The following is a 25,572-nucleotide window of genomic DNA, read 5'->3' on the forward strand; positions in this document are numbered from 1 at the left end:
TCAATTTTATTTATATGAGATACAGTATCTCTATTTTTTTTTTTAAATATGAAAATCCCTGGCAGTGCCTCCTACGCTCCAAATAATTTTATGGAATTCGTTTAATTATTATTAAACCTTCAAAATCAAAGTCAGATATAGTGCAAAACATAACACCCAAATGCAGTTTTTAACTCGACCCACAACGACAGCTGATAGTGGCGAGGCTAAACTATCGCCACCTCAAAAATCAAAGGGCCTTATTAAAAAGAAAAGAGCACGAGGAAAAAAAAACGTAAACAGAATCATGATTTAGAGAAGAGCTCAAGTGGGACTTTCAGAGGAAACAACGATCACCGCACCATCATTACTTGTCGACTACTTCAATCAGACTCGGCTCATAATCGGGAGGAGCCACAAATCCATGGAGGTTCATCACCGTTGCAGCTACATTCGCAAGCCCAGGCGTGTCCAAGTCCTGTCTGAATCTAACTCCTGCTGACAAACCAGGACCTCCTATGGCAATTGGCACCTACAATACAGGTCATGTCAGAATTTCACTTCAGGTAATAAAACCTCTCATTTGCAACTTCCACATTCTGACCACGACACATAGTTTTTAGTAATGCTAGAGCTTACCGGCTTCAGGGTGTGAGAGGTGAGAATCTGAAGCTTTCCTTCCTTGTCGAGAGCGGGCTTGCCAGCTTTGTCCCTTTTAACCATGTCCTCCGCATTTCCGTGATCTGCAGTCACAACATATATCCCTCCCACCTTTTCTATGGCATCAATCATCATCTGCACACCGAGCAGTAGCAAGCACTTGTGAGTCATATTGCTACTGAGACTAGTAGCTACTCACATTCACATGTCAAAGGCTTAATTGAAAATTTTACCCTAACAGCAACATCAGCAGCCTCACAGGCAACAACAGTAGCATCAAGATCGCCGGTATGACCCACCATGTCTCCATTTGGCAGGTTAACACGCACCTGCATAGTAAGAAAACGAATTTTCAAAAGGGGTTGATACAGTTTGATAAAGATCATACACTCACTCACCTGGTCAAAGTTGCCACTAAGGATAGCGTCCCTAGCTTTCTCAGCAATTTCCAGCGCTTTCATCTTTGGTTGTTCATTGAATGATATTCCACAGTCACTCTGAATCTCAACGTACTTCTCTAGCTTTTCATTGAAATATCCAGAGCGGTTTCCGTTCCAAAAGAAGGTAACATGGCCAAACTTAACTGTTTCACTGTTTCACCAATATAAATAGATAAATTAACTCAATACCTTCAAGTATATAACCTAATCAAGAAAACCACAGATAGGACCTTTCACCAGCTTCAAATAGCAAGTAACCCCAAGCCTAACCTAGACCTCTAACGAGCAAGTAGAACTTGTACCAGTTGACGCAAAAAAATAAAGATTAACATCCTAAAGAGTACAAAACTTGTAAATGAGAAACAGCAATAGAAGCAGCCAACAAAGATTTGAGAGATTCTGAACGTTAACCTGCAAGCAAAAGTACGAACGCCATTACGTGCAAGATATTCACCAGAAGTTCTGTCAATCAACGGTGGAGAAACAAGGTAGTGGCTAGGAAGCTTAAGCTCCCCATCATACTGGAGCATCCCCGCGTAACGAATCTTCGGGACCCGCACGCGATCAAACTTGTCAAAATCTTCGTTCTCCAGCGCCTTGGCGAGCATGACCATTCGATCAGCACGGAAGTTGAACGTGACAACCGCGTCACCATCAACGACTGGACCCACAGCCTTCCCATTGTCGTCAACAATGACAAACGGGGGCAGATACTGGTCGTTGGCTTTGGGTTCAGACCTCAGCTTCTTAACCGCTTCGAGAGCGTTCTTGAATTTGTGGGGAGCTTCTCCAAGGACTTGAGCATCCCATCCACGTTTCACAACATTCCAATCATTCTGCAACAAAAAGAAAGGTCAAAGTCTAATCCTTTCCCCCCACAATTAGAGTTCATGGATTCTATTATCACCTCATAACGGTCCATTGTGACATACATACGACCTCCCCCAGATGCAACCTGAGCGTCACAACCTTTGGAACGTAGCTCAGAGAGCTCACTTTCAAGTGTCTCCACAAAGCCGACACTAGAACCGTCCAAAACATCGCGACCATCAGTAAGCATATGAACACGGATCCTCTTAGCGCCACGTTCTGCTAAACCTTTCAACAGCAACTGCAGAACAAACAAATAAAGAAACTTAATTAAACACACATTTAAGAATATCAAATAAATAAATAAATAAATAAATAAATAAATAAAACTAACCTGCACTTGATCTAAGCGAGAGTGAACACCACCGTCGCTTAAAAGCCCAATAAGGTGAACAGTGCCTTTCTCAAAAGACTCGGAAATGTATTTAAATCCTTCATCTTCATAGATCTTCCCGGATTCGAGCGCGAGATCAACGAGCTTCGCGCCTTGAGCGTAAATCCGACCCGCTCCGAGAGCATTATGGCCAACTTCGCTGTTTCCCATATCGTCTTCGCTGGGAAGACCAACGGCTGTGCCGTGTGCTTTGATCAGCCTCCACGTGTCAGGACGTCCCTGTTTTTTGAGAAAAAGCGAAATCGTTTTAAAAAAATCTTAACGATTTTCGTCAGAGGAAAACATGAAGAGAACGTACGTTTTTAAGGGAATCCATGGCAGGTGTTGGAGCTTTGTGGATGCAATTGTATTGATCAGGCTCGGATTCGCCCCATCCGTCGAGAACGATCAGTCCGATGGTTTTACCTTTGGGGAGCTTGGGGTGGTCGTCGAGTTTCCAGTTAACGTTGCCGGAGCTACCCATAGCTGGATTTAGATCCACAAGACGGTGAGAAATCGAGAGATTAAGAAACAGATCTGATAGGCTAAAGAGAGAGAGGACGGGAGGTTACCAGCGGAGATACAGAGAGAGCGAGTATGGAGATTGGCAAAGACGAAGAGGTGACGTGGTGGGAAATGGTAGGATGATCTTGACACTGAGACACATATGAGGTTTTAAATAGGGAAAAGTGAGTGATGACGTGGTGACTTTATAATGGGCTTTTCTTTGGGCTCAAGTAAACATTGTCAAGCTCTTCAAAAGTAGAGAAAAATTGCAGCGAATATTCTAAGTTTAGAATGTCCTGGAACATGAGGTGGTAGGTATATGTAAGAGTTGTGTCGAAGTGATCAAAACAAAAATGTAAAAGTTGTGTCCTCCTCTAGATATATTTACAAATATGTTTTTTTTTAATATATCATTAGGCCTTTCCAGAATTGTATTCTTTATATATGATGTATGATGTATGAATCCCATGAACAATCATAGTACCTTGATTTAAGCTCTAAAGTTTGCATTATTTCAAGATAACTAATATACAACACAAGAATGATTCTAAAGCGATACAAAACATCTGAGACACACGTAAGAAAACCTATGGTTGAGCTCAAAATCTGAAAGGGACTCCGCAGTTTTCTCCAAGTAAATGAGATGCGATGATTTCGAGATGGGCTTCATCATAAGGGCTACTAAATATTTCTAAGGGTCTTACAATAACCAGCTAAGGCCTCATCTGAGTCCATATCGTGGTCAAAGTAAATAATTGGTAGCCTATTCATCATAAGGTTTGTAATAGGCTACTAAATATTTTTAAGGGTCTTTACATTAACCAGCTAAGGCCTCATCTGAGTCCATATCGTAGTCAAAGTAAATAATTGGGCCAGAACAAGAAAGCTCATTTTCGTTTAATTTTTCATTTTTTGGTCAACAGGATGATAAAGTGCATATACACGGTTAATATAGAAAGAGATATGTGCAGATACAGATAACAAATAGAGGTAGACGGACAACTGTTACGGCGAAATGAATGCTGAAATGTAACACTATGATTGGTAGAAATAAAAAATAAAAAATACTTAAAAAGATATGAATGTGAAATCATATTTTATGGAATTATTTTAATTGGGGGAAAAAAAGGAGAAAATGCGATGAACAGGCTGTATAGTTTTTTCTTTGTGAACACAAATGGGACTGAAGACAACACTCCTCTTCTCCTCTTTGTCTTTTGACTCTCTCTCTCTCTCTTCTTTTCCACCGGCGAACCATTGCTTCTCTCTCCTCCTTTTTCCCACCGCCGACCATTTCTCCTTCTCTCCTCAATTCTCAACTACAAAGTCTCAATTTTTACCCTTTTGTTGAACTCTTCTTCACTCTCAGACAGACGTGATGCCGACTCTTTACTGAGTCTCACCGCCTTTGACTCGCCCTGGGGGCTGGGGCAGACACCAACAAACAATGAGGTTGTTTCTCTGTGGTCTCCAGGTGCTTCTGCTTCTTCTCTCTCACCAACTCTCTGCTCAATCTCCTCATCCTCCTCCTCCGACCAATGCCTCTTCTCTCGATTCCCTTCTCCAAGACTACTCTTTCAGAGCCTTCCTCCGTCGTCCTCGTCCCCGCACCGGCATTCTCTACGACGCCGCCGCCACCGTCCCTCCCGATTTAACCGGGATCAAACTCTCCGCCATGAGGCTCAGAAGCGGGAGCCTGAGGAGACGTGGAGTACCTTCCTTGAAAGAGTTCTCGATTCCAAAAGGCGTAATCGTGAAGCCGTACGTGACAAGGCTCGTCTTCGTCTACCAAAACCTAGCCAACTTCTCTCGCTTGTACTACCCTCCTCTGTCTGGCTACGACTATGTAGCTCCTGTGGTTGGTCTCCTCGCTTACGACGCCAAGAACCTCTCCGCCGTTAACTTACCGGAGCTCGAGATAACGGCGTCTAAGGATCCCATAAGAATCGATTTCTCTGATGATCTCGAACCGATCCCGCAAGGAGGAGGGAGTGTTCAGTGCGTTAGCTTTGATTCGAAAGGTAAAGCGAGTTTTAGAGATTCGGTTCCGCCGGGGAACGCATGCGAGACGGAGAGGCAGGGGCGTTTCTCGGTGGTGGTGAAGTCTGTCGCGTCTGCTCCTTCTCCTTCTCCAGCTCCTCCTCCTCCGGAGAAGGAGAAGAAGAAGAGGTCTGAGTCTAATTCAAGAACTTGGATCACTGTTGGCTCTGTGCTGGGTGGATTGGTGCTGTTGGGGCTTTTGATGTTTCTTGTTCTGCGGTGTCGGAGTTACAAGAAGCGGGAGAGAATGAAGGAGATGGAGAGAGCTGGAGAGACAGGGGAAGCTCTGAGGATGACTCAGGTCGGTGAGACGAGAGCACCTACTGCTACAACCACTCGTACACAACCGGTTCTTGAAACTGAATACGCAGCTTAGAAAATATCTTTTTTTTTTGTGTACATCTTGATCATATGTTACTACAATTATTTTTCTTTCTGGTAAAGTGTTTTGTTCTGATTATTTGTTCGTTGTGATTAGCAAGTTGAAACTTTACATTCATCTTGTTTTTCTCTCTACGGGTGATTTAAGGGAAATAAGTATTATTGTTTTTTTTTCACCTTTTTTGTGGCTCTCAACTCAAATCACTAACTTTGGTGGAAGATATGGATTGTTTCTGGAGTACACTCACGTTGTTTCCTTTCTAACTACTTTTGCTGTAAAGCATTGCTCTTTTTTTTGTAATAATGTCATCATCTTTTGTTTGACAAGAATATAACTTAAGACAGATGATGTCATGGATAGTAGTGTCTCATTGAGATTCAAGTGCTTTGTTCATCCTAACTGAGTTAAGTTATTAGAAGATCAAAAATAAAAACAGATTTGGAACTAAAGAGCTAGACATCATGGAGGATTGATCGTATTCTACTCTGTTCTTTAGGAGATGGCAGCAGGCCCCATGCAATGCACAGAGCTAAGATATCATGGATTGTATTTATAGAGTTTCCAACTTCTTTCTTTATAGTCTTTTTTTCCTGTCTTCTCTTGAGAACATGACTTTGCAATGCAGGGCCCCATGTATACTATAGAAGCTGCTTCATGATACAAACATTTATGTTCTCATTCAGAATTGTCTCGCTTAGCTGCTCTTCATAAAACAAGTCACTGCGCTCATGCGCCAGGTACTAGCCTTTACTGTGAACAGAGCTGGAAACAAGTTTAAGTCAAATGTTTATAAAAAAAATGGTTGGATTAGGCTGGCTTTGGGTCTCATTGTGCTATAATGCATAATGAGACCAAGTGCTGTCTCATGACTTCTGCAGACATCATGAGATTCTTAATCAGTTAAGTGTTTCTTTGTGTGCTGTCTCATCATTGCCTAATTTTAAAGTCTGGAAACAAGTACATAACATAAACGTTGTAATAATTATGTGTTAATGACATCCGGATGCTTGCCAATTTTGCCAAGAGGAAACTATAGTTGTAGAATATTCTTCTCTTTTGTTCTCTCTGTATCTTTGGTTGAATTGAAGAGAAAGTTAATAGGGTATCCACATCAAAGTAAGGTCTCAACGGTAAATAAAACAAGCTTCGTTTTCACTAAAGAGCAAAGTGATTCCTCTTTAGAATCATGGAATGTGTTTCTAAAACTGCCATAATCCATGGTTGTGTTGTTTTAGTTGGTAAGAGCAACTTAACGGCATGAAGCAAAAATTCCTCTGAACAATAAAAAATAAGGGTTTGGTAACAAAGAGAGGACCATTTCGAAAGAAGAATTAAGAGATGAGCCCACTTGAAAGGGACATAGCGAAGGGGACCCCATGTGAATCTGCAAGCAAAGACAGAGGCTTTGACCGACCACATTCATCATCCTCCATTATTAGTTACACCTATAAAACCATGTAATCCATCATCACAAGCTTTCATTGGACTCTCAAATATCTTCAAAAAATCTCCCATTTCTTATCTAATATACAACCACACTAGATCATACTTGCAACAAATCGCACACCTGAAGAAGGCAATCCCTCTTTCTAACCGCACTGTAAAGTGTTAGATAGCCATTTCTCAAGATTATTATTCATTCACACAGCAAGAAGTGTGTTGTATACCAAATGTCATGCAACTTAATTAACATGTCTCCCAAACAAATGGAGACAAGTTATAAACCAAATGTCATTAAGGTCTGAACTCTGAATTTTGGAAGCAGAAAGAAAAAAAAAGGTTTTTAAACTTGAAAAGCTTTATCCGAACTTTGTCTCCAAGAAAAATCAAACGGGAAAAACAGTATTAGACTCTCCAGCTTCTTCTTCTTCTGGAATAAACTTTATTTGTGACCACAAGTTGTTCACCTGACGCCTCTACCTACATCACACCAACATGTTAACTGAGAGTTACACTGCAAGCCAAAAGCAGAAAGCAGGAAGATCATTTCCCAGAGCTTAACCATGAATAAGAAAATAAGAAGAGCTAACAAAAATGACCAATTAACCAAAACCATAACGACAATCTCAGTAGTTCCTACACAGGACGAACCACCAATCCACTTCAAGAGACAAAAGAACTAATCACAAGTGCTTAGGATAATCTATTGAACATGTCTACAGAGTAATGAGCTATCTCCACAGGGTCTATATCTTATTAAGCGCTTTAACGCAATATACAAACCAGCAAAATCATCTCTTTCCAAGAGAAGTAGACTAACAAATAGCACGTGTGAAAGCAGAGAGGCAAAAACAGACCTGATTGGATCATGAGGAAGGAGCTGAGGCTTTCTCGACGACTTTCTTGTCGCGTCTCTCCATAGCAACATCCCATTCATCGTGCCCGATGTGCTTCGGCTGCTCAATTCCCAAAAATTGAAATCAATCAAACTCAAAATTGAGATCCAATCGGATCAAATCGAGAAACCCTAGGAGAGAGAAATTGAGAGAAGAGGGGGAAAAAATCATACACGGCCATGATAAGCTTTGTGGATGTAGTACTGAGAGTTCCCCATGATACAGAGCATCCCTCCGATGATTCCCAGAGGCAGAGCCGCTTCTAGCCACACCAACGACATCGTCTTCTTCCTTCCTGATTCTCCTTCTCTGTATCAAAATATCCAAACTTCACGATCGAAACGATTTGAGAAATTTTGACAAACTAAATGGGCCTTGTGGGCTTTATATGTAAATATCAAAAGCCCAATAGATATAAATAAAAGAGTCTTTCTTTTTTCTTTTTTTTTTAAATGGGATTACAATATACATGGTCTCGGTGGAGACAACTAGAAAACCAAGTTTTGGTACATGTAAATTGCGTGAAGACAGTAGAGAGCAGCAAAAACCCTCCTCTACCCATGTCTGGTCTGTATAATCCCAGCTACTCACCTTCTAGAGCCGCTTCTCCCCAGATTCGAACCACCTCCGATGTTGACAGGTTTTTTTTCTTCTCCTTTGCTAATCTTCAGTGAAACTATTTTAACTCTCTCTATCTAACTATCTCTCCGTCTTCTGCAGTCAATACCTAACTCAGTTGCTAGCTGAGCATCAAAAGCTTGGACCTTTCATGCAAGTCTTGCCCATATGTAGCCGTCTCTTAAACCAAGGTCTCTACTCTCTGCTCATTTCTTTCTCATTAGATCTGCAACTATATGCTGCTTCCTATATCTATATTTCTCAACTAATTGAATCTTTGGTATATTTAATCAGCTCTTACTTGTTCAAGCTCTTGATGCTTTAGAGTCTTTTAAGATTATTTGCTTTTATACTCACTCACCAATAAAGATACGCAGTGGATTCTTTTGTGGGTTTTGCTTTGGTATATTATTAAAGCTTCCAGCTTTGGTAGCAAAACTAGATTTAGTTGTAAAATTAAATTTTCAAGATCATTATCATTCTAATTGACTGAAAATTTATTTTTGGGGAATTAAGTTGGACTGCTATATATTTGAATGAATTTACAATTTCTAAGTAGAAGTCTGTGTACTTCCATTCTTACTCAGTTTTTGATTGGTTTTGTGACATTTTTTATATTCGTTTTTTGTTGTGCAGAGATCTTCCGGGTTAGTGGAATGATGTCCAACCAAGGGTTTACTGATTTTGATCGGCTGAGGCATCGGAGCCCTAGTCCAATGGCTTCACCAAATCATATGTCTAATCTTCCTGGTGCTGGATATGGTGGTGGTTGGAATGGTCTTCCACCAGAGGTAGGTATCCACTTTTTTTATATTTTATCTGTTGTGTTTATGCTCATGGTTCTTTCAAATTCTGTGTGTGTTTTGTTATAGTTTTTATTTTTCTGTTTTGTTTAAAGAAGCTGTCCTTTTTCACCCCTCGATTATCTTAATAGAAACATATAGAATTTCTTAACAGAGGATTGTGGTGGTTGATACCCACTAGCACATGAAAATATGTATGGGATAATGGGATGGCTCATGTATTCTTTTGTTGGAGAGAGAGGCCTAATATTCCTACTGCAAAGGAATATTGAGGTATGAGTTTAGCTCTCCATCTCCTTATTTGGAATATGTGGTGCCATCTTTAGTATCTAGTTCATTGCATGTTTGTTTCAAGAACATAGTATTGCCCAAAAGAAGGATTTGGTTTAGTCGTTAGTCTAGAGATAGTAGAACCTTTTCACTCTTTGTATTAGACCTGATAAGCCCTTAATCTAGACTCTAGAGTGGGAATGATGTATCGAGTTTCATTTTCAGAAACACAATGTAAACCTTTTTTTTATTTAATGTAGAGAATGGTTGGTCCTCATGGAATGGCAATGGAGTGGCAAGGTGCACCTGCTAGCCCAAGCGCATACACAGTGAAGCGTATCTTGCGTTTAGATCTTCCAGTTGATACATTTCCTAATGTAAGTTTCCTCTTTATTTGATTTCTCTGAGACAATGAAATTAAAATACATCAGTTGATAAGTCATTTGCTTTTGGTTTGTTAGTTCAATTTTGTTGGAAGGCTTCTGGGGCCTAGAGGGAACTCGTTGAAGCGTGTGGAAGCAACTACGGGTTGCCGTGTGTTTATTAGAGGGAAAGGATCAATTAAGGACCCTGACAAAGTAAGAGATATGCTTACAATTTTTCTTCTTTTTTTTCAGAATTTTATTCATCTTTTTGCTTTGATATGTTTTGTCGCCAGGAAGAGAAACTGAAAGGGAAGCCTGGCTATGAGCATCTCAACGAGCAGCTCCATATCCTCATTGAGGCTGATCTTCCTGCTGATATTGTCGATATAAAGCTGCGACATGCCCAAGAGATCATCGAGGAGTTAGTAAAACCTGTGGTATGTGCTTTTAACTTACTTCTTCTCACTTGATTTTCAGTTATTGTCTCGGTTAATTAAGCGTTATTGTTTTTGCAGGATGAGTCACAGGACTATATCAAGAGGCAGCAGCTACGAGAGCTCGCTTTGCTGAACTCGAACTTGAGAGAAAACAGTCCAGGTCCAAGCGGTGGTAGTGTCTCTCCATTCAATTCAAACGCAATGAAACGTCCAAAAACAGGACGCTAAGCAAGAGAGATTCATGAGGTACCTACCAAGCATATGTGTATATGTGTGTAACCACTAGCCTAATGGTGTTTGTTTTATGTTTACGTCTCTCTACTCTTGGTTCTTCTGCTTTTTACCTCTCTGATCCGATCCACACAGTGATTCTCAAAGCACAAAGCACCAAGACGAGAAGTACTAATAATGAAAGTAGCTGTGATGCATTTGTAACCATTAAGATTAGATTTGTTCTGGATTTATTTATTCATGTGTTGTGAGTTTGTAGTATGGACATCTAATTACACATTATATTCGTGTTTTTGAGAAGCAGCAATAAGTATTGTTTCTGTCGTTTCCATCTCTCTATATAAACGTTGAAAGTAAGTGCAATACTTTGTCCAATAACAGCAAGTTGAGTAGAGAGAAGAGACCAAACAACTGTTAGTCCTAGGAAAGCTCGTACGTCTGTATCGATAAAAACATTGCAAAGTGCGATACTTTTTGTCCATGAGCAAAGAAAAATCAACATTGGTGGCATTGGTGGTGGGTGAATATAGTTGGTGAAAGTTAGTTTATTGTTTTGACAAGTCGACACGTGGTGGGCTCAGATCCAGCTTCAGTCTCGCAGGTGGGAAGTGGGCCCCATTAAGAACATTGATTGTTGCGTCATGTTTTAAAAAAAGAAAAGGGTTTTTAAAAGTTGAACGAGATTCTCTGTCTCTCTGTGTCTGTCTGAACCGTGATTCAATCTCAGATCTCAGATTTTTTAGGTCTAGAAGCTCTCCATTCACCGAAGTGACTTCGCTTGAGAAGATGGCGGCTATAGCTCGTCTTCACTTATCGACGAAACCAAACCAGAGCAACCTGCCACCATCACTACCTAGAGCGATCAACCTCACGCGTGATCCAAGGCTCGTGGTCACGTTTCCACGTAATGCATCGGTTAGTTCCCTCCGCACATCTCCAAATCTCGTTGCTTCATCCGCCGGAGGAGGAGGAGGCAGCGGTGGAAACTACGGTGGTGGTGATAACGGAGATTCAAGCGGTGAAGGAGGGAAACAAGAACCGTCACCATGGGGACCAATAGGGATGTTCATCCAAGGATGGAGATCGCGAGTCGCAGCTGATCCGCAGTTCCCTTTCAAGGTCCTCATGGAAGAGCTCGTCGGAGTAACCGCCAACGTACTCGGCGACATGGCGTCGCGTCCCAACTTCGGACTAAACGAGCTAGACTTCGTCTTCTCGACTCTCGTCGTTGGCTCCATCCTCAACTTCACCCTCATGTACCTCTTGGCTCCCTCCGCAGCATCAGCCACCTCGTCAAACCTCTTGCCTGGGATCTTCAGAGCCTGTCCGGCGAGCCACATGTTCGAGCAGGGAAGCTTCACGCTCGCGAACCGGTTCGGGACTCTCGTCTACAAAGGGATGGTGTTCGCCGCGGTGGGGTTGGCTGCTGGTCTCGTGGGGACGGCTATCTCCAACGGTTTGATCGTGTTGAGGAAGAAGATGGATCCGGGGTTCGAGCCGCCGAACAAGGCGCCGCCGACGGTGCTGAACTCGTTGACTTGGGCGGCTCATATGGGAGTGAGCGCGAACGTGAGGTACCAGACGTTGAACGGTGCAGAGTTTTTGATGGAGAAGGGTTTGCCACCGCTGGTGTTTAAGACGGGTGTGGTGGCTTTGAGGGTTGTGAACAATCTCTTGGGAGGGATGTCGTTTGTTGTGTTGGCGAGGATGACTGGTTCGCAGTCTGTGGGGGAGGAGAAGACGGAAGTTTCAGCTGAGGAGAAAGATGTTTGAATTTTTTTTTTTGGTTTCTTGATTGTTTCTGTCTGTTGTCCGTTAGGTACAAAGTACAAGAGGCATCTTCTTGATTTGGAATGGTTTTCCACGTTCTTAATTACAAAAGCAGAAGACATATTGTTCTTGTTTGTGTTTGGACTAAAATAAAGACAAAATCTTTCTTAGGTCGATCCTAATTAATTTCATTTGTTAGGACCAACTGTAAAGACAAGTTTGCTGTTAGGTCGATCCTTATTAACACTTCTCTGTCATTGAGTTTAGTAGCAAGTTATTTAATCACTAATGAAGTTTGTATAATCTACTTTCTTGAACAAGAAAAGAAAGAAAGAAAGAATGATCTACTTATCGGACGTGTATAACCGAGAGAGAGCTCTCTGTTTATTTCACAATCAAAAGATGTGGTATGTCTCTTTACAAAGCAAAGAGAACCGTTTTTTTCTATTTGAAACTCCAAAAAGAAAAACATAGGAACCAAATTTGATAAAATTAGCAATGGAAGAAGTGGAATCAGGAACAGAGGAATATGAACTTCAGAAGGCATGAACAGAGAGAGCTCCATCAACACATATGGTTTGACCTGTAATGTAAGAAGCAGCAGGAAGACACAGAAACGCTGCCACTGCTGCCACTTCCTCTGGCTCTCCAGCTCGGCGCATTGGTATGTTTGGTGCAATGCTCTTAGCAAACTCCTCTCCAAGTATAAACTGAACAATACCATCACATTCAGTTAACACAAGGATGAACTAATAAAATCTAAATGACGTTGCAAAAAGAGTTTTGTTTATAGAGTTTTATACAGTTTTAGCTGCAGGAGTTGCAATGACTCCAGGAGCAATGGAGTTAGCTCTTATGTTGTCACCAGCCCATTCACAAGCTAAGTTCCTCGCCAACTGGCTTATAGCACCTTTGGTTGCACCATAGATGGATCCAACGCTACAAGATACAACTCCAGCAACAGAGGAAATGAAAACGATGCTCCCAGTTCCAGATGATTTGAGCAAAGGATGGGCAAGCTGGCACAAATGGTACGAAGACTCCAAGTTTGTTGAGATTTGATACGTGAAGTCTTCTGCTGTGTATTCTGTTGTTGGCTTTGTCACACATGTTCCTACATTGTTTATCTACACACATACAACACAAAATCATTATAATTTATAAAGATTCTAGTCCAAGAGTTGATGGTTAAAGAGTCAACAAGACATTACGAGGATGTTGAGAGTTCCATCAAAGAGAGAGGAAACAGTTTGCAACAGCTTCTCTCTATCAGTACGAGAAGATATATCACAGACTGAGCCTGTGACGTTAAAGCCTTTCATCTTCCATTCTTTTAAACACTGATTAAGCTGAGATTCGTCTCTCGCACATGTATGTATTCTTGCTCCAAGACTTGCAAGCTCCTCCGATATAGCATGCCTAAAGATTGTTCACCAAGATTTCTCAGAGAAAGTGGAAGCAAAAATAATGTTTTGTTTTTCCTTTTTTTTGTTGCTTGTAATGGAAGAAACATGAGACTTGGAAGCAAACCCGATTCCTTTGGTTCCTCCGGTGACAAGAGCGTTCATGCCTTGAAGACTCCATCTCTTGTCTCTGATGTTTTGTTCTGCTCCAGCCATTTTATGACTTGATGGAAGATGATAATGTGGAAATGTGGTATTTATAGATGGTGCGAGGTCACGAGTAGTTTAACAAAGATACCATGTCGTACTAAATGACGTAGCAACGCTTCTGGTGGTTGGTAGACAAATCATAGGTCAAAGTAAACATAAGAAATGATTCGTTTAATGAAAAATGTAATGACGTAACTAATGATGCGTTTTCCATCTTCAATCTTCAAGGTGTTAGTTAACAATGAATTTAGACTTGGCACATTTATTCGGAACCAAAAAAACGAACAAAACTGAAAAAATTTTGGTTCCAGTTTAGATTTTTTTTCTGAATTGATAGATTTTCTCAGTTATAAATAGATCATATATTTCTAAAACCAAAAAAGGAATTGAACCAAAAAAACAAACAGATATTTAAAAATTTATAATATAATTTATATAGTTATAAATATTTATATTTAGTTCTAAAATAATCAGATAATTAAAAATATTATTTATAAACTTGAACACTAAAAATGAATTATCAGAATAGTACCTTGTATTTCAAACTATCCAAATTATCCAATTTTTTTTATCCGAAAGCTTTAAAACATTTGATACTTAATCCGGAAAACAGATTTTTTTTTGACTTTCTAACTAAAAAATCAGAACCGAAGTTATTTCGGTTATTAGCCGATTTCTAATTTTGTTAGAAATAGATCCTAAACCTTTAGAACCGAAGAAGTTTAGGACCCAAGAACTGAATGCCTAATGCTAAATGGGTTTATGCGGAGTTGGTGGTGTAATGATGATGGGGCCTAATCTTGATTCAATTCAATACACTCTCTTTCAATTCACAATAAAATCCGACAAAGTTTGTATCACTGAGTATATATATATATATCTTACAACATAGGATAAAGGGATGTGTATGTGTTTACAAGAGGAAGCTCTTACTTAAATTCACGAATCAATCATCTAACAGCCTCTGGTGCAGAATTGCAGTAAGGAGTATGCAAGCAAACAAGTCTAGTGAAAGTCAGACACACAACGGCACACGCTACTCCCAGCACCATCCCCACAACGCCTTTCTTTCTCTCTAACCTCACCGCTCTCTGAACCACGTGCCAGAAGCTTGGCAGTAACGCACCGCACGCAACCATCATCACGTGATCCAGCCCACTGTAATCTATCCCGGCTAGTATCGATCCTATGGCCGATACGGGTCCCACAAACCCGATCAAAGCCGCAGCCGCAAGAGCCGCGTGCCAACTGTCCGTGGCTCCAAAGACGCAGCTTGCGACCGCCGTCCCTCTCGGAAGCCCGTGTAAGGAAACCGGGAGCACCATGTGTCTGCCGAGACCGTAAGCCGAGGGTGCGGCGACCCCGAGAGCAAGCCCCTCGGCTAGCGCGTGGAACCCAACGGCCCCACACGCTAACAACGATTGGAGCGTTATCACGCTGGTCGGAGAATTGGTTCCTGCGGTGATCAAACTGCTGCCGGCACGGGACCTTTTCCGACAGGTGACGTTCAGGATGGTTAAGCTCGCGAAATGGCTCAGCGCGGCTCCAGCTCCGTATAGACTAACCAGAGGGATGAACGCCATTTTAGTTGATAGGAGCAGTTGAAGCGGACGCCAGATACCTAGGACAAAGGCAATGCCTGACGCTACTCCCATGAGAAGAGCGTGCTGTAGACGGAAGGCAAGTGCTGATGCGACCAAAACTACGCCTCCAAGCAGTGGACCTAGACCAAAAAGGAGTGAAACGAAGAAGCCAGAGGCATCCTCTGAGCTGCAGATTGGATGGAAAAAAAATGAAGCATTTAGTTGTAACAACCAACCAAAATGCAACAGCTTATTATAACTATTAACTTGAACTTTTGTTTTATATACTTGTAATCATGCGTGAAATTCTCGAAAAGCGTGCTGAAAGCTTCCATGGATGCTACTGATATTGTGGCTGCAGATGCTACTTGGGATGGAGACGCTTCCTGTTGCGGTTACAGAGAAAGAGATTTTAAGTCAGTATACTCGGTTGAAATCTGCAAGTTCCTGAAAATATGAGCATCAATGTTTTTCCGAAAAACCGGTCTAGGAGCCTGCCTAATCGGTAAATCGAGTCTGAACCAAACAATTTTTCTCAAACCGAATCAATCTAGGAATTTAAAAAAAAGTCAGTCTAGGCGTCCGCCTAAACAATAATCCTCTATAAATCGCCTAACCACCGCCTAGCGATTTCTTGAACTTAAATGACCATATGCAATTCACCTTGAATGCATCAGGAAGCACTTCAGCAATAACCATCCAAATCATACACCCAGCAGCAAACCCGGTACAAAAAGGCAAGAACTTGCTAAACGCATCTGCACATAGAAAAGCTGGCACTGCGACGATAGGCTGGTATATAATACAGACAAAACAAGAATCAGTAAAATCCGTTATGCAGACAAAAGAAATCAGATTACAGAAACATCCTATGGATTTTTACCTGAGGTAAAGATGTGATTATACTCCAGAGCATGGCGTTCTGTGGAGAGACACCCCTTGATGCCAACACCATGCTAACAGCCAACCCTTCTGGAATATTATGAACGGCTATAGCCAAAGTGACAAGAAGCCCTTGGCTAAAACCCTTCTAACCAGCGAACGATACACCAACCCCTGACCCCTCCCCGAATAAATGAAGTGTCATAATCCCTATGACGAGGACAACTTTCGCTGCATCTGCACCTTTGATATCCAGCATGCTAACCTCACCGTATTGTTCAAGAAACTGTCCCAAGACAAAGTGAGTTTGGGTTTAGACAGGCAGAAGAATCAGTTTCTAGTTTTTACCTGCTTGCAGAGCCAAATGAACAACGCACCAGCTAGAATCCCAGTAACAACCCAGTTCCCAGAGCCATGCTCCTGTCCCTCCTTGGCAAGATCAAAGCTAGCAGCCAGCATCACACCAGCAGCCATGCCGTTGCATATTCCAGCCCACTGAGGATCAAGCTCGACAAAGAAGAAAGGCACCGCACCTAGCCCGGTGGCAGCAGCCATTGCTAAAGTGAACAAGGCAACAGTCGACACCGAAACTTTGTTGTGGCTCATGCCTCTTTTATTATTATTATCACCCATTCCAATCTCGTGCAAAGTTTTCTCCACGCCACTTCCGTCTATAACATTCCGCCCCATGTTTCCATGAGGAGCGGTTCTTACTTTATGTGAGATCTCATACTGAGAGTTCGCGTCGGTGTTCCCAATGAATACAACAGAGACGGATAAGAATAGAAGCAGCAGCAGAAGAAGTTTCTTGCCGCCTGGATGCATCGTTTTTTTTATGCTTTGTGAAAATTAAAAACTGCAAATCAAGGAGAGGTCACTGTTTCCTGTTTAACAAATCAAAAGAAGGAATTGCATCTTAGCAAATGTAAATTAGGAAAGATATAAATAACAAAACAAAAAAACAGAGTTCAAAGTAGTTAACTTTAATAAACAGAGACGTACATGGACAATGTTCCTTATGGCACTAGATTGATCAAAAATCTTGTATTTAGATGAAATCATTTGAACTCAAATAGAACCATTTTAAAAAATTTGCAGAGAAAGAGAATATCACCATTTTAAGGAAACCCAAAACAACAAACTGAACAAAGGAACAGTCTTTTTTTTTTTACCACCCAGAGCGAGCTCGTACAGAATCGTTCTCATTCTCCTTTTAATTAGAGGAAAAAATGCGATAAGAGTCTCTCATTTCTAGCTCCCAATTGCATAATTTTACGATTCGATCCACCCGTTCTACATGAATTGGATCATCCAAATCGTATATAAATATTCTACGACGGAACCCAGATCAATGACAGACAGTTTAAATAACTTACCAGCACAAAGGATGAATCGGAGCTCGGAGAATGTTGGAACCCGTTGATCATTAGCAAATTAATGAAGAATTTGGTAATGTAGTCAATGGATGAAAAACTTGGGACCAAAAAAAAAAAAAAGAACTCTAATCCCTTCTTCTAGCTTAGGAGACTTTGGGATAAATCATGGAAGTCAAATGAAGCAAGAAGCCCTCAAATTTTATACTTTTTTTTTGGTAGTAAAATACATAAAACTTTTTTACTAAATCAATTGTGAATAAGGCCCTTCAAGTTTGTTAATCTCCTAAAAAGAGTCGGTAATTTTGTAAATGGAGGGTAATTGACGTTCACTAGGTTAGGTTGAAGCTTCTTCGTGTTAGGATGTTATTAGCTTTTAGCTAATCGTGAGTTCACGTCTGATGTTTTACATATGATTTTTTTTCTTACAACTGTAGTATATAAATATTATATGCGAATGTATGTATACCACCATCAACCAACACTACTTGATGTTTTAACTAATATTACTATTTTGTGTAACATTTTACCTTGTACGAAAAAAATCTAGACATCATCAAAGTCGCCTGATGACAATGTAAGAATGAGAAACTACATTACAACAAAGAACATACCAACGCAGCATTGGTGCGTTGAGTGATTGAGAACTATAATGCATCTGAATACTCAGGTCAAACAACGAAACTTGGCAAAAACCATACTAACATTTTTTTATTTTTTTTGTGAAATTAATTGGTTCCATAAGGTAAGCTTAATTTTATCAAAATGGCTCAATGTGATTCTGTAAGAACTCTTTGTTACTATTGGTTAACTATACATTTGAAAGTTTCTTTTACGGCTTGGATTTTCCAATTCTGTTACTCCATATAAGTTTAGTGATATCTATACTATTATTTGAGAAGTAAATTTGCTTAGTTGTCATATTCCCCATGATTTTAGGTAATTTTTTTTATCATATTTTTAGGATTTTTCCTAATGATTTATTACTACATCTAATAAATAGTTGAATTTATTCATACATTCTTAACCATAAACTAAAAACGAATTAATATATAATCAACCATAATTTAGAAACAAATTTCTTAGGTTAGATGATTATAATTATCTAAAAATAGTTTGTATCAATTAACCAGAAACTAAAATCAAATTAATGTATGAATAACTGTAAATTAAAAACGAATTATATTGATTTGGTAATTATCATTATCTAAAAATAATTTATATTATGTTGTAAAGTCTTTATTAAGTTAACGAATAATTATATTTGTTAATATACAATTAACCATATATTAAAAGAAAATTTCATTTATTTGATAATTATCATTGTATAACAATAGTTTATTTTGGTTATTCAAAATATTATTTTACATATTTTAAAAATAGTTTTAAATTATATAAGATAAATACCTATATGTATGTTGTATATAATAATGTTTCAGATTTATTTTACGCAATCAAATATAATTTTATTATATTGAAAAAAATTGTCATATAAAATAGTTTAATATTGATTTATTACTAAATATTTCAAAATCATTAGTGTTTTTAAGTTTATGTTACATAATAAAAGTATTTATGTTACCATATAAACTTGTACACATAGAATTTTTTTACTTTTAATTATTATTAAATATGTTTAATGTATGATCAATAATTTATTTTATTATATTTGAACTAATAAAATATTTATTTTTAAAAATTATTATGCTCGCACGTGAGGGCAAAACAACTAGTATACACAAAAAAAAGAAGAATATTCTAACATATATAGATTGTCGGTGTATAATTAATTTTGGTAACTAAAATTTTCTTATTTTTGGTTCTATTTTTTTTTTAGGCTTTCCTGTATATTGTAGACATTGGTTTTCAAATTTTTTTTTTTTTTGACAACGTTTTCAAATTAATAAACCGAAAATCGGAAATAAAGAATTGGACACATTTTATTGTTAAGCATATATATATATGAGAATACACCAATATCCTAGCGACACATTATAGTATTATACAGATAATTAAATCACAACACAACTCCATTATCCTAGATATATTAGAAGCCACCATCCAATATGTAACTATAATTATATTTTACAAATTAAAGTCCTAACCTAAGATTTAACGAACACCCTGATGTGTCCGAAGTAGAAAGATCCTGTGTTGTTGCAGGAACATTCAGATCAAACGCACCACCGACAATCGTCTCCTCTTCTTTCTCCCAGTGACATCTCATATGGCCTCCTAAAGCCTGACCACTGGAGAACACTCTAAAACAGATATTACACTTATGATGCCCCATATACGTAACGAGCTTACCCTGATGATCCTGATGATCACTAGGAGTAGTAGTAGTAACCGTCGACATAGGATCATCGGCCACGTTGGTTATAGCGAAGCATCCTTTAACGTTCTTGTGACTAGCTCTGTGTCCTCCTAAAGCCTGATGTGATCCAAACACTTTCTTGCAACCTCCACACTCGAACCGTTCACCACAACTTGATGATGATGGTGTGGAATTAGCCAGCATTAAGAGACAAGAAGCGACTTCATGATCTTCCTCGGTCATAAGGGAGACCCAATTTGGTAATCTCTGGTTCTGGTTTGAAAATGAAGCCGGGGTGGGGCCACGGTGGTTAGGAGGAGGGTTGATACCACGCCATTGACGCTCAGGGTGACATCTCATGTGACCAAAGAGAGCTTTCCATGACCAAAACGTTTTGCCACATTCGGTACATGGGCGTGTGATTTTGGGGGCATTAGGATCTGGCTTTCTAGGGTATTTTGGCTTTGGTGAAGAACTAGAGGGAAATGCAACGGTTCTGGTGCGTTTCTTTGTAGGTCTCTGGTTGTAACTGGGAGATAAAGCAAGTTGGAGATTTGGATTAGGGTAGATAGGGATGATTGCGTTAGAAGTAGAGGTAAGTGGAGTATGGAAATTGGGATCAGAATCGGAATTATTGGTGGTCATTGTGATGTGAGAAAAAAGAAGAAAAAAAAGGATAGAAGTTGGAGAAAAGGTTGCTTAAGTAGAAGAAGAAGGAGACGGTTACTTGTTAAAAAAAAGAAGGAGACGGTTACGTGAGGAGGAAGTTATGGAGGGACAGGGAGACAGTTATATTATCCACCATGTCTATTAGTATTATTTGTTTTCTTCTTTTCTAGCTCTCTCTCTACTAATAAAACAGATTTTGGTTTGCTAATAATAATAATTTAAAGTAATGGTTAACGAATGTTTTGTAAACCGTAATAAACAAAATCTACTGTGATGTTAACGACTAGTAATGTAAATTATGTTTTATAGGAGGTTTCGTAAACTATAATACATCTGTAACTACAAACTACTTAACGATATAGGTTGAATCATAGTATCCGAGAAGGAACGGTCCTACCGAGTCTAAAGTGTCACCACGGTTCGTTGCTGAAAGTTGGACATCGTGGACGCGTATTTGGATGAGGTACCCCCTGAGTCTACACAAGTTGACAGCCATTATAGAGAGTTTACCAGATTACGCAAGGATCACAGACGATGGGATCTACGGAGCCACTGACGTGTATCTCAAGGTAAATAATAAAGTCAAAATCATTTTATGTTATGGTAACATGTGATCAGACTAATATAATGGACTATAAACGCATCCGTTATAGACAGAATAAGAATGCAAGAATCTATGCAAGTTCATCATAGATTGCAAATTTCATAAGAAGCAAGCAACCATGTGGCACAGAACGATCAGCTTCCAGTACAGAAGGTTACTCGAGTGCTCTACTCAGAACAGCTGCGACTAAAAAAGCCACTGTCGGGAGATTCAGAGGAAGGGTTGTTGGATTTTTCGTGGACAGGAGTACAAATACGAGCGGTTTCGCCAAGAGACTTGTATGCATCGTTGAGGAGAGAGAACAGAGAGTTGAAGCTGGAGATAGCTAGGATGAGAGTGAGAGTAAGAGACTTAGACAAGGAGCAGATGTCGACGAAACGGAAGATGATGGAGAAGTCTGGTAATAACGATGGAACATTCTTGACCTCATTTTCCAAAGGGATTGGGAGGAATTGGTCCTGACAAGTGACGAGTCGTAATTCGTAAATAATGGCCATTGCTATCTACACAGAGACAAGTCACATGCAGAGGATGGTATAATGGGCCGGATATAGTGTGGAGTAGGCCCATAATAGAACAAATGAGGAATCGTTATCAGGCTATAAAAGAACAAGGAAAACATGGGGGTATTTAACTGTGGTCGGGTCCAAGCCTGTCTTTATCCACCATGTCTATGATTTATTATTTTCATCTTTTCATCATCTCACTAATAAAACAGATTTTGGTTGTTAATGAAAATATTTGGTAAACAGTATTATTCAAATCTAGTGTTGCTTTCTATGTTAACGACTACTAGAGTAAATTGTTTTGTATTACGTTTCGTAAGCTATAATACATCATCAACCTGTAAAGTGTAAACTATAAACAAATCAACGATATTGGTTGAATCTCACCGTCTCTATGTTTACTCTATAGTTTTGGAGTGAGAACCCAAAAGAGAAGAGCACCCACGTGGGGTCTAACTCATACACATTCATAAATGATTCATCATCTTCGTCTTTCATACACAATAATGTAATAATGCACACCAAGAAAATAATTAGGAAACTACACCTTCCTTCTTTTCTCCGCCTCATAAATAAATAAATATATACAAAAAATAAAATGAAAAAAATATATAAATAAAAGGGAGCCATGAATGATTGATGAAGGGCAAGATGAACATGCATCGTGATAACATTAGGTAGTTACTAGTTAAAAGCCCACAACAACTTGGTAGTGACACATTATAACAAAACTACTTTCTTTAGGCTTCTTCGGTCGTTAGATCTGAAACTCTCTCCTCTCCCAATGTCGTAGATTGTAAGCAAACTCTTTTCTCACATCATCACATACAGCCTTGATTCCAGGCGTCTCTCTTCAGAAACAATGAACAGGAATCTCAGAGAGTCTCTTGCCGGTGGGAGGAATACTCCGGCGATCTCACAGTTCCGCAGAGGCAATAACAACAACAACAACATCTCTCAGAACGGTTTCTCTAGAGATTCCGATGAGAATCTCGATCTCTTCTCCAAGATCCGCCGCTCCTTCCCGTTGTCTTCTTCCTCTGATGAATTACCCGACGGTTCGTTTCAGATTCACTTTCCTTTTTTAGTAAATTTTCGACTACTTTTATCTCGATTCGATGTAATAGAGTTTCTAAATATAAATCTGGGGATCACATCACACTTTTGTCTGAATTCGTAGACGAAAAAACGATGTTCACTCTTATTCAAAGTTAATGGCTTTGTGTGTGTGGTTTCTCTACGCTAAAGCTGTCTTCATCTTCTAGATTCCATCTCATTGCTTTCTCGATCAAAGTTAAAAAGGCTTTTGGGACCAGTGAAGAGTTTGCTTGATCTTCTTGTCTTTCTTAATTGACACTAATTCTCTGTGTTTTTCTTTCAAAACTCCAGTTTCTACAAAACTTGGGAGGCTCTCTGTCGGATCCAAACCAGCTCCCAGAGGCAAAGGTGATGATCTATTGTCCTCTGCTGAAGGAGGCAAAAATGATTACGACTGGTTAGTTTCTTCTTATTAATCGAACAGTGTATCATCATTAACTACTTGTTAGTTGTTGTAGTGTTATTTTTTGTTTGGCCAATATGTTTATTTTTTACTACACTGACTGCAACTTGGGAGTGTTGATTGTTTGTTTGTTTCTCTTGTTTTTTTTTTTTTTTTTTTGCCTCTGGGGAATATTGAAGTTATGTAACATTTATGTTATCTTATATAGGCTTCTTACTCCTCCTGGAACACCTCTTGGGAACGACTCTCATTCATCTTTGGCTGCTCCAAAGATCACACCTTCTGCTAGAGCCAGTTCTGCTTCCAAGGGATCAAGGGTATGCATATACTGAAACTTAGAAAGTTGCTTTCTTATCTTACATGAGTTTACACAAGGTCTTATAATAGAAATAGCCTTACTTTACTTAATTTATGAAATACTATTTTGTTCTCCTTTCACAGCTTTCGGTTTCACAGTCTGAGACCAGTTACCACTCCACACGTCCAGCTAGAAGCAGCTCCCTGACGCGCCCATCCATTTCCACCTCCCAATACACCTCAAACCGTTCACCATCCTCCATCCTCAACACTAGCTCAGCTTCAGTCTCCTCCTACATCAGACCTTCATCCCCTAGCTCCCGCTCCTCATCTTCCGCTAGACCTTCCACTCCCACCCGCACTTCTTCCGCCTCACGCGCCTCTACTCCCTCGAGAATCCGTCCAGGCTCATCTACTTCGTCAATGGACAAGCCTAGACCGTCACTAAGCTCGAGACCATCGACTCCAACTTCAAGACCGCAGCTCACAGCTAACTCCCCAAACATAGTCGCTTCTTCCTCTAGACCAAACTCTCGTCCTTCAACCCCTACGCGCCGAACCCCATCCATCTCCTCTGCATCCGCCACTATTTCAAGCGGACGCAACGGTCGTGTCACGCCTTCATCGTCTAGGCCAAGCTCTCCTGGACCTAGAGTCCGAACCACCACAACGCCGCAACAGCCGATCGTGCTGGCTGACTTCCCTCTAGACACACCGCCTAATCTCAGAACAAGTCTCCCGGGGAGACCATTATCAGCTGGCAGGTCTAGACCAGCAGCTAGTAGTAGCAGCATCACAACATCAAAGGCGAGTCCAGAACCAAAAGGTCCTCTGACGAGAAGGCACTCATCTCCTGTCGTGACTAGAGGAAGACTCGCAGCACCAGAGCCACCACGAAGGATTTCAAACGTTGCGGATGTAGTGACTTCACGGAGAACCCTGAAGACTTCTTCTTCTTCAACCGTCGTCACTGACAGTAACAACAACGGTCTCGGGAGGTCCTTCTCAAAAAATTCACTTGATATGGCCATTAGGCACATGGTAACGTTACGTTTTACATCTCTTCAACTCTTCTCACTAAGAGAAAGTGACTTAAAATCTCCACATTTGTGTGTAGGACATAAGAAACGGAAAGTCAAACGGTTGTGCACTATCAACGACAACGTTATTCCCTCAGAGCATCAGACAAGCCTCGTCCAAGATACAGCCAATCCGTTCGGTACATAACCATTCTGATTCTATAAGCAGTAGCAGCGCGGAGAACGGGAACGAAGCAAACGAGGGAAGAAGACTGATGGGGAAGCTTAGCGACATGGACATGTATGAGAGCTCGAGGTATGACGCCTTGTTGCTGAAAGAAGACGTCAAGAACACAAACTGGTTACATAGCATTGATGATAGGTCATCGGATCACGGACTCATGTTCGATAATGGAGGATTCGAGCTGCTTCCTGAGCCTTTTGGCCCACTATAACATACACACCGAAAAGTAAACAAACTTTTTTTTCTTTTTTTTTCGAAAACCACTTTTCTTCTTTTTTTTTTCATTTATTTATCACACACGGTCTTGTTTGCTTTTGTTAATGGTGTGGAGAAAGAGACGGATTATCAGATATAAGGGTTCTTGGTTCTTTTGGTTTATTGATTCTTGAGTAAGGTTTGTAACTTTGTAGGAGATGGTAACGTTATTATAAATATTTCGAGGAGATGGTAACGTAACGTGGGACCTTCAAGCTCTCTCCTTGTTCTTGGCACTTATACTATAATATTAGCAATGAGAATGTGAAAGCCTAGAGAAAGAAGGTTCATGCAGGTAACGTGATGAATCTGAGATACAGCTGAAGTTGATAATGATAGACAGCAAAGCACAACCAACGTCGCCAGTAATTTTTATTCCATAAATTGACTTTCCCTTTCATTAATGACATATAGTTTTGATATTTAAAGGAAGAGATTTAAATTTCGTTGTTTTCAATGTTACCTCCGTATCATACCCTCATTTATGTCACATACCAAACTCCTTCCCTTCAGGGGGTCCATTTTTCTTTTATGAAAGATGGTAGTACCACCTTACCAAAAATTTAAATTTTATAAATGGTCAAATGATAATATGATACTATTAGCTCAATTTGCAACCTTGTTTAAG

The 25,572-nt window shown here is 39.9% G+C and overlaps 8 protein-coding genes and 1 pseudogene across 9 annotated transcripts in view; 5 read left to right on the forward strand and 4 right to left on the reverse strand.

The window, feature by feature from the left end:
• LOC108856923 (ubiquitin-conjugating enzyme E2 11) overlaps positions 1-25,572 on the forward strand; it is a 68,492-nt gene that overhangs the window by 35,077 nt on the left and 7,843 nt on the right. The window lies entirely within an intron of this gene.
• LOC108863593 (probable 2,3-bisphosphoglycerate-independent phosphoglycerate mutase 2) lies at positions 87-3,049 on the reverse strand. The gene is made up of 9 exons (XM_018638069.2): positions 2,895-3,049; positions 2,642-2,808; positions 2,284-2,562; positions 1,987-2,190; positions 1,491-1,915; positions 1,038-1,230; positions 873-968; positions 619-774; positions 87-511 (listed from the first exon to the last, which is right to left on the reverse strand). The coding sequence occupies exons 2-9, from the start codon at positions 2,804-2,806 to the stop codon at positions 347-349; spliced, it is 1,683 nt and encodes a 560-aa protein (XP_018493571.1). The 5' UTR covers positions 2,807-2,808; positions 2,895-3,049; the 3' UTR covers positions 87-346.
• On the forward strand, positions 4,033-5,368 carry LOC108857196 (uncharacterized). Its single transcript, XM_018631148.2, has one exon. The coding sequence runs from the start codon at positions 4,277-4,279 to the stop codon at positions 5,243-5,245; it is 969 nt and encodes a 322-aa protein (XP_018486650.2). The 5' UTR covers positions 4,033-4,276; the 3' UTR covers positions 5,246-5,368.
• On the forward strand, positions 8,065-10,638 carry LOC108857043 (KH domain-containing protein At3g08620). 2 transcript variants are annotated; one of them, XM_018630966.2, is made up of 8 exons: positions 8,065-8,227; positions 8,308-8,396; positions 8,842-8,996; positions 9,539-9,655; positions 9,740-9,856; positions 9,937-10,080; positions 10,159-10,326; positions 10,447-10,638. In XM_018630966.2, the coding sequence occupies exons 1-7, from the start codon at positions 8,148-8,150 to the stop codon at positions 10,306-10,308; spliced, it is 852 nt and encodes a 283-aa protein (XP_018486468.2). In that variant the 5' UTR covers positions 8,065-8,147; the 3' UTR covers positions 10,309-10,326; positions 10,447-10,638. The 2 variants fall into 2 exon arrangements, with proteins under 2 accessions (XP_018486468.2, XP_018486467.2); XM_018630965.2 differs by having other exon boundaries at positions 8,066-8,227; positions 10,159-10,638.
• On the forward strand, positions 10,975-12,251 carry LOC108856148 (protein RETICULATA-RELATED 2, chloroplastic). Its single transcript, XM_018629886.2, has one exon. The coding sequence runs from the start codon at positions 11,098-11,100 to the stop codon at positions 12,082-12,084; it is 987 nt and encodes a 328-aa protein (XP_018485388.2). The 5' UTR covers positions 10,975-11,097; the 3' UTR covers positions 12,085-12,251.
• LOC108856149 (tropinone reductase-like) lies at positions 12,444-13,700 on the reverse strand. Its single transcript, XM_018629887.2, has 4 exons — positions 13,612-13,700; positions 13,293-13,500; positions 12,885-13,208; positions 12,444-12,791 (listed from the first exon to the last, which is right to left on the reverse strand). The coding sequence occupies exons 1-4, from the start codon at positions 13,698-13,700 to the stop codon at positions 12,618-12,620; spliced, it is 795 nt and encodes a 264-aa protein (XP_018485389.1). The 3' UTR covers positions 12,444-12,617.
• On the reverse strand, positions 14,495-17,708 carry LOC108856758 (putative zinc transporter At3g08650; annotated as a pseudogene).
• On the reverse strand, positions 19,469-21,937 carry LOC108860967 (zinc finger protein ZAT3-like). The gene has a single exon (XM_018634798.2). The coding sequence runs from the start codon at positions 20,492-20,494 to the stop codon at positions 19,625-19,627; it is 870 nt and encodes a 289-aa protein (XP_018490300.2). The 5' UTR covers positions 20,495-21,937; the 3' UTR covers positions 19,469-19,624.
• LOC108805240 (uncharacterized) lies at positions 22,269-25,162 on the forward strand. Its single transcript, XM_018577234.2, has 5 exons — positions 22,269-22,686; positions 23,018-23,123; positions 23,338-23,446; positions 23,571-24,467; positions 24,544-25,162. The coding sequence occupies exons 1-5, from the start codon at positions 22,491-22,493 to the stop codon at positions 24,898-24,900; spliced, it is 1,665 nt and encodes a 554-aa protein (XP_018432736.2). The 5' UTR covers positions 22,269-22,490; the 3' UTR covers positions 24,901-25,162.

The sequence above is a fragment of the Raphanus sativus genome, chromosome 5, assembly GCF_000801105.2.
Source record: "Raphanus sativus cultivar WK10039 chromosome 5, ASM80110v3, whole genome shotgun sequence".
NCBI classification, from domain to species: domain Eukaryota; kingdom Viridiplantae; phylum Streptophyta; class Magnoliopsida; order Brassicales; family Brassicaceae; genus Raphanus; species Raphanus sativus.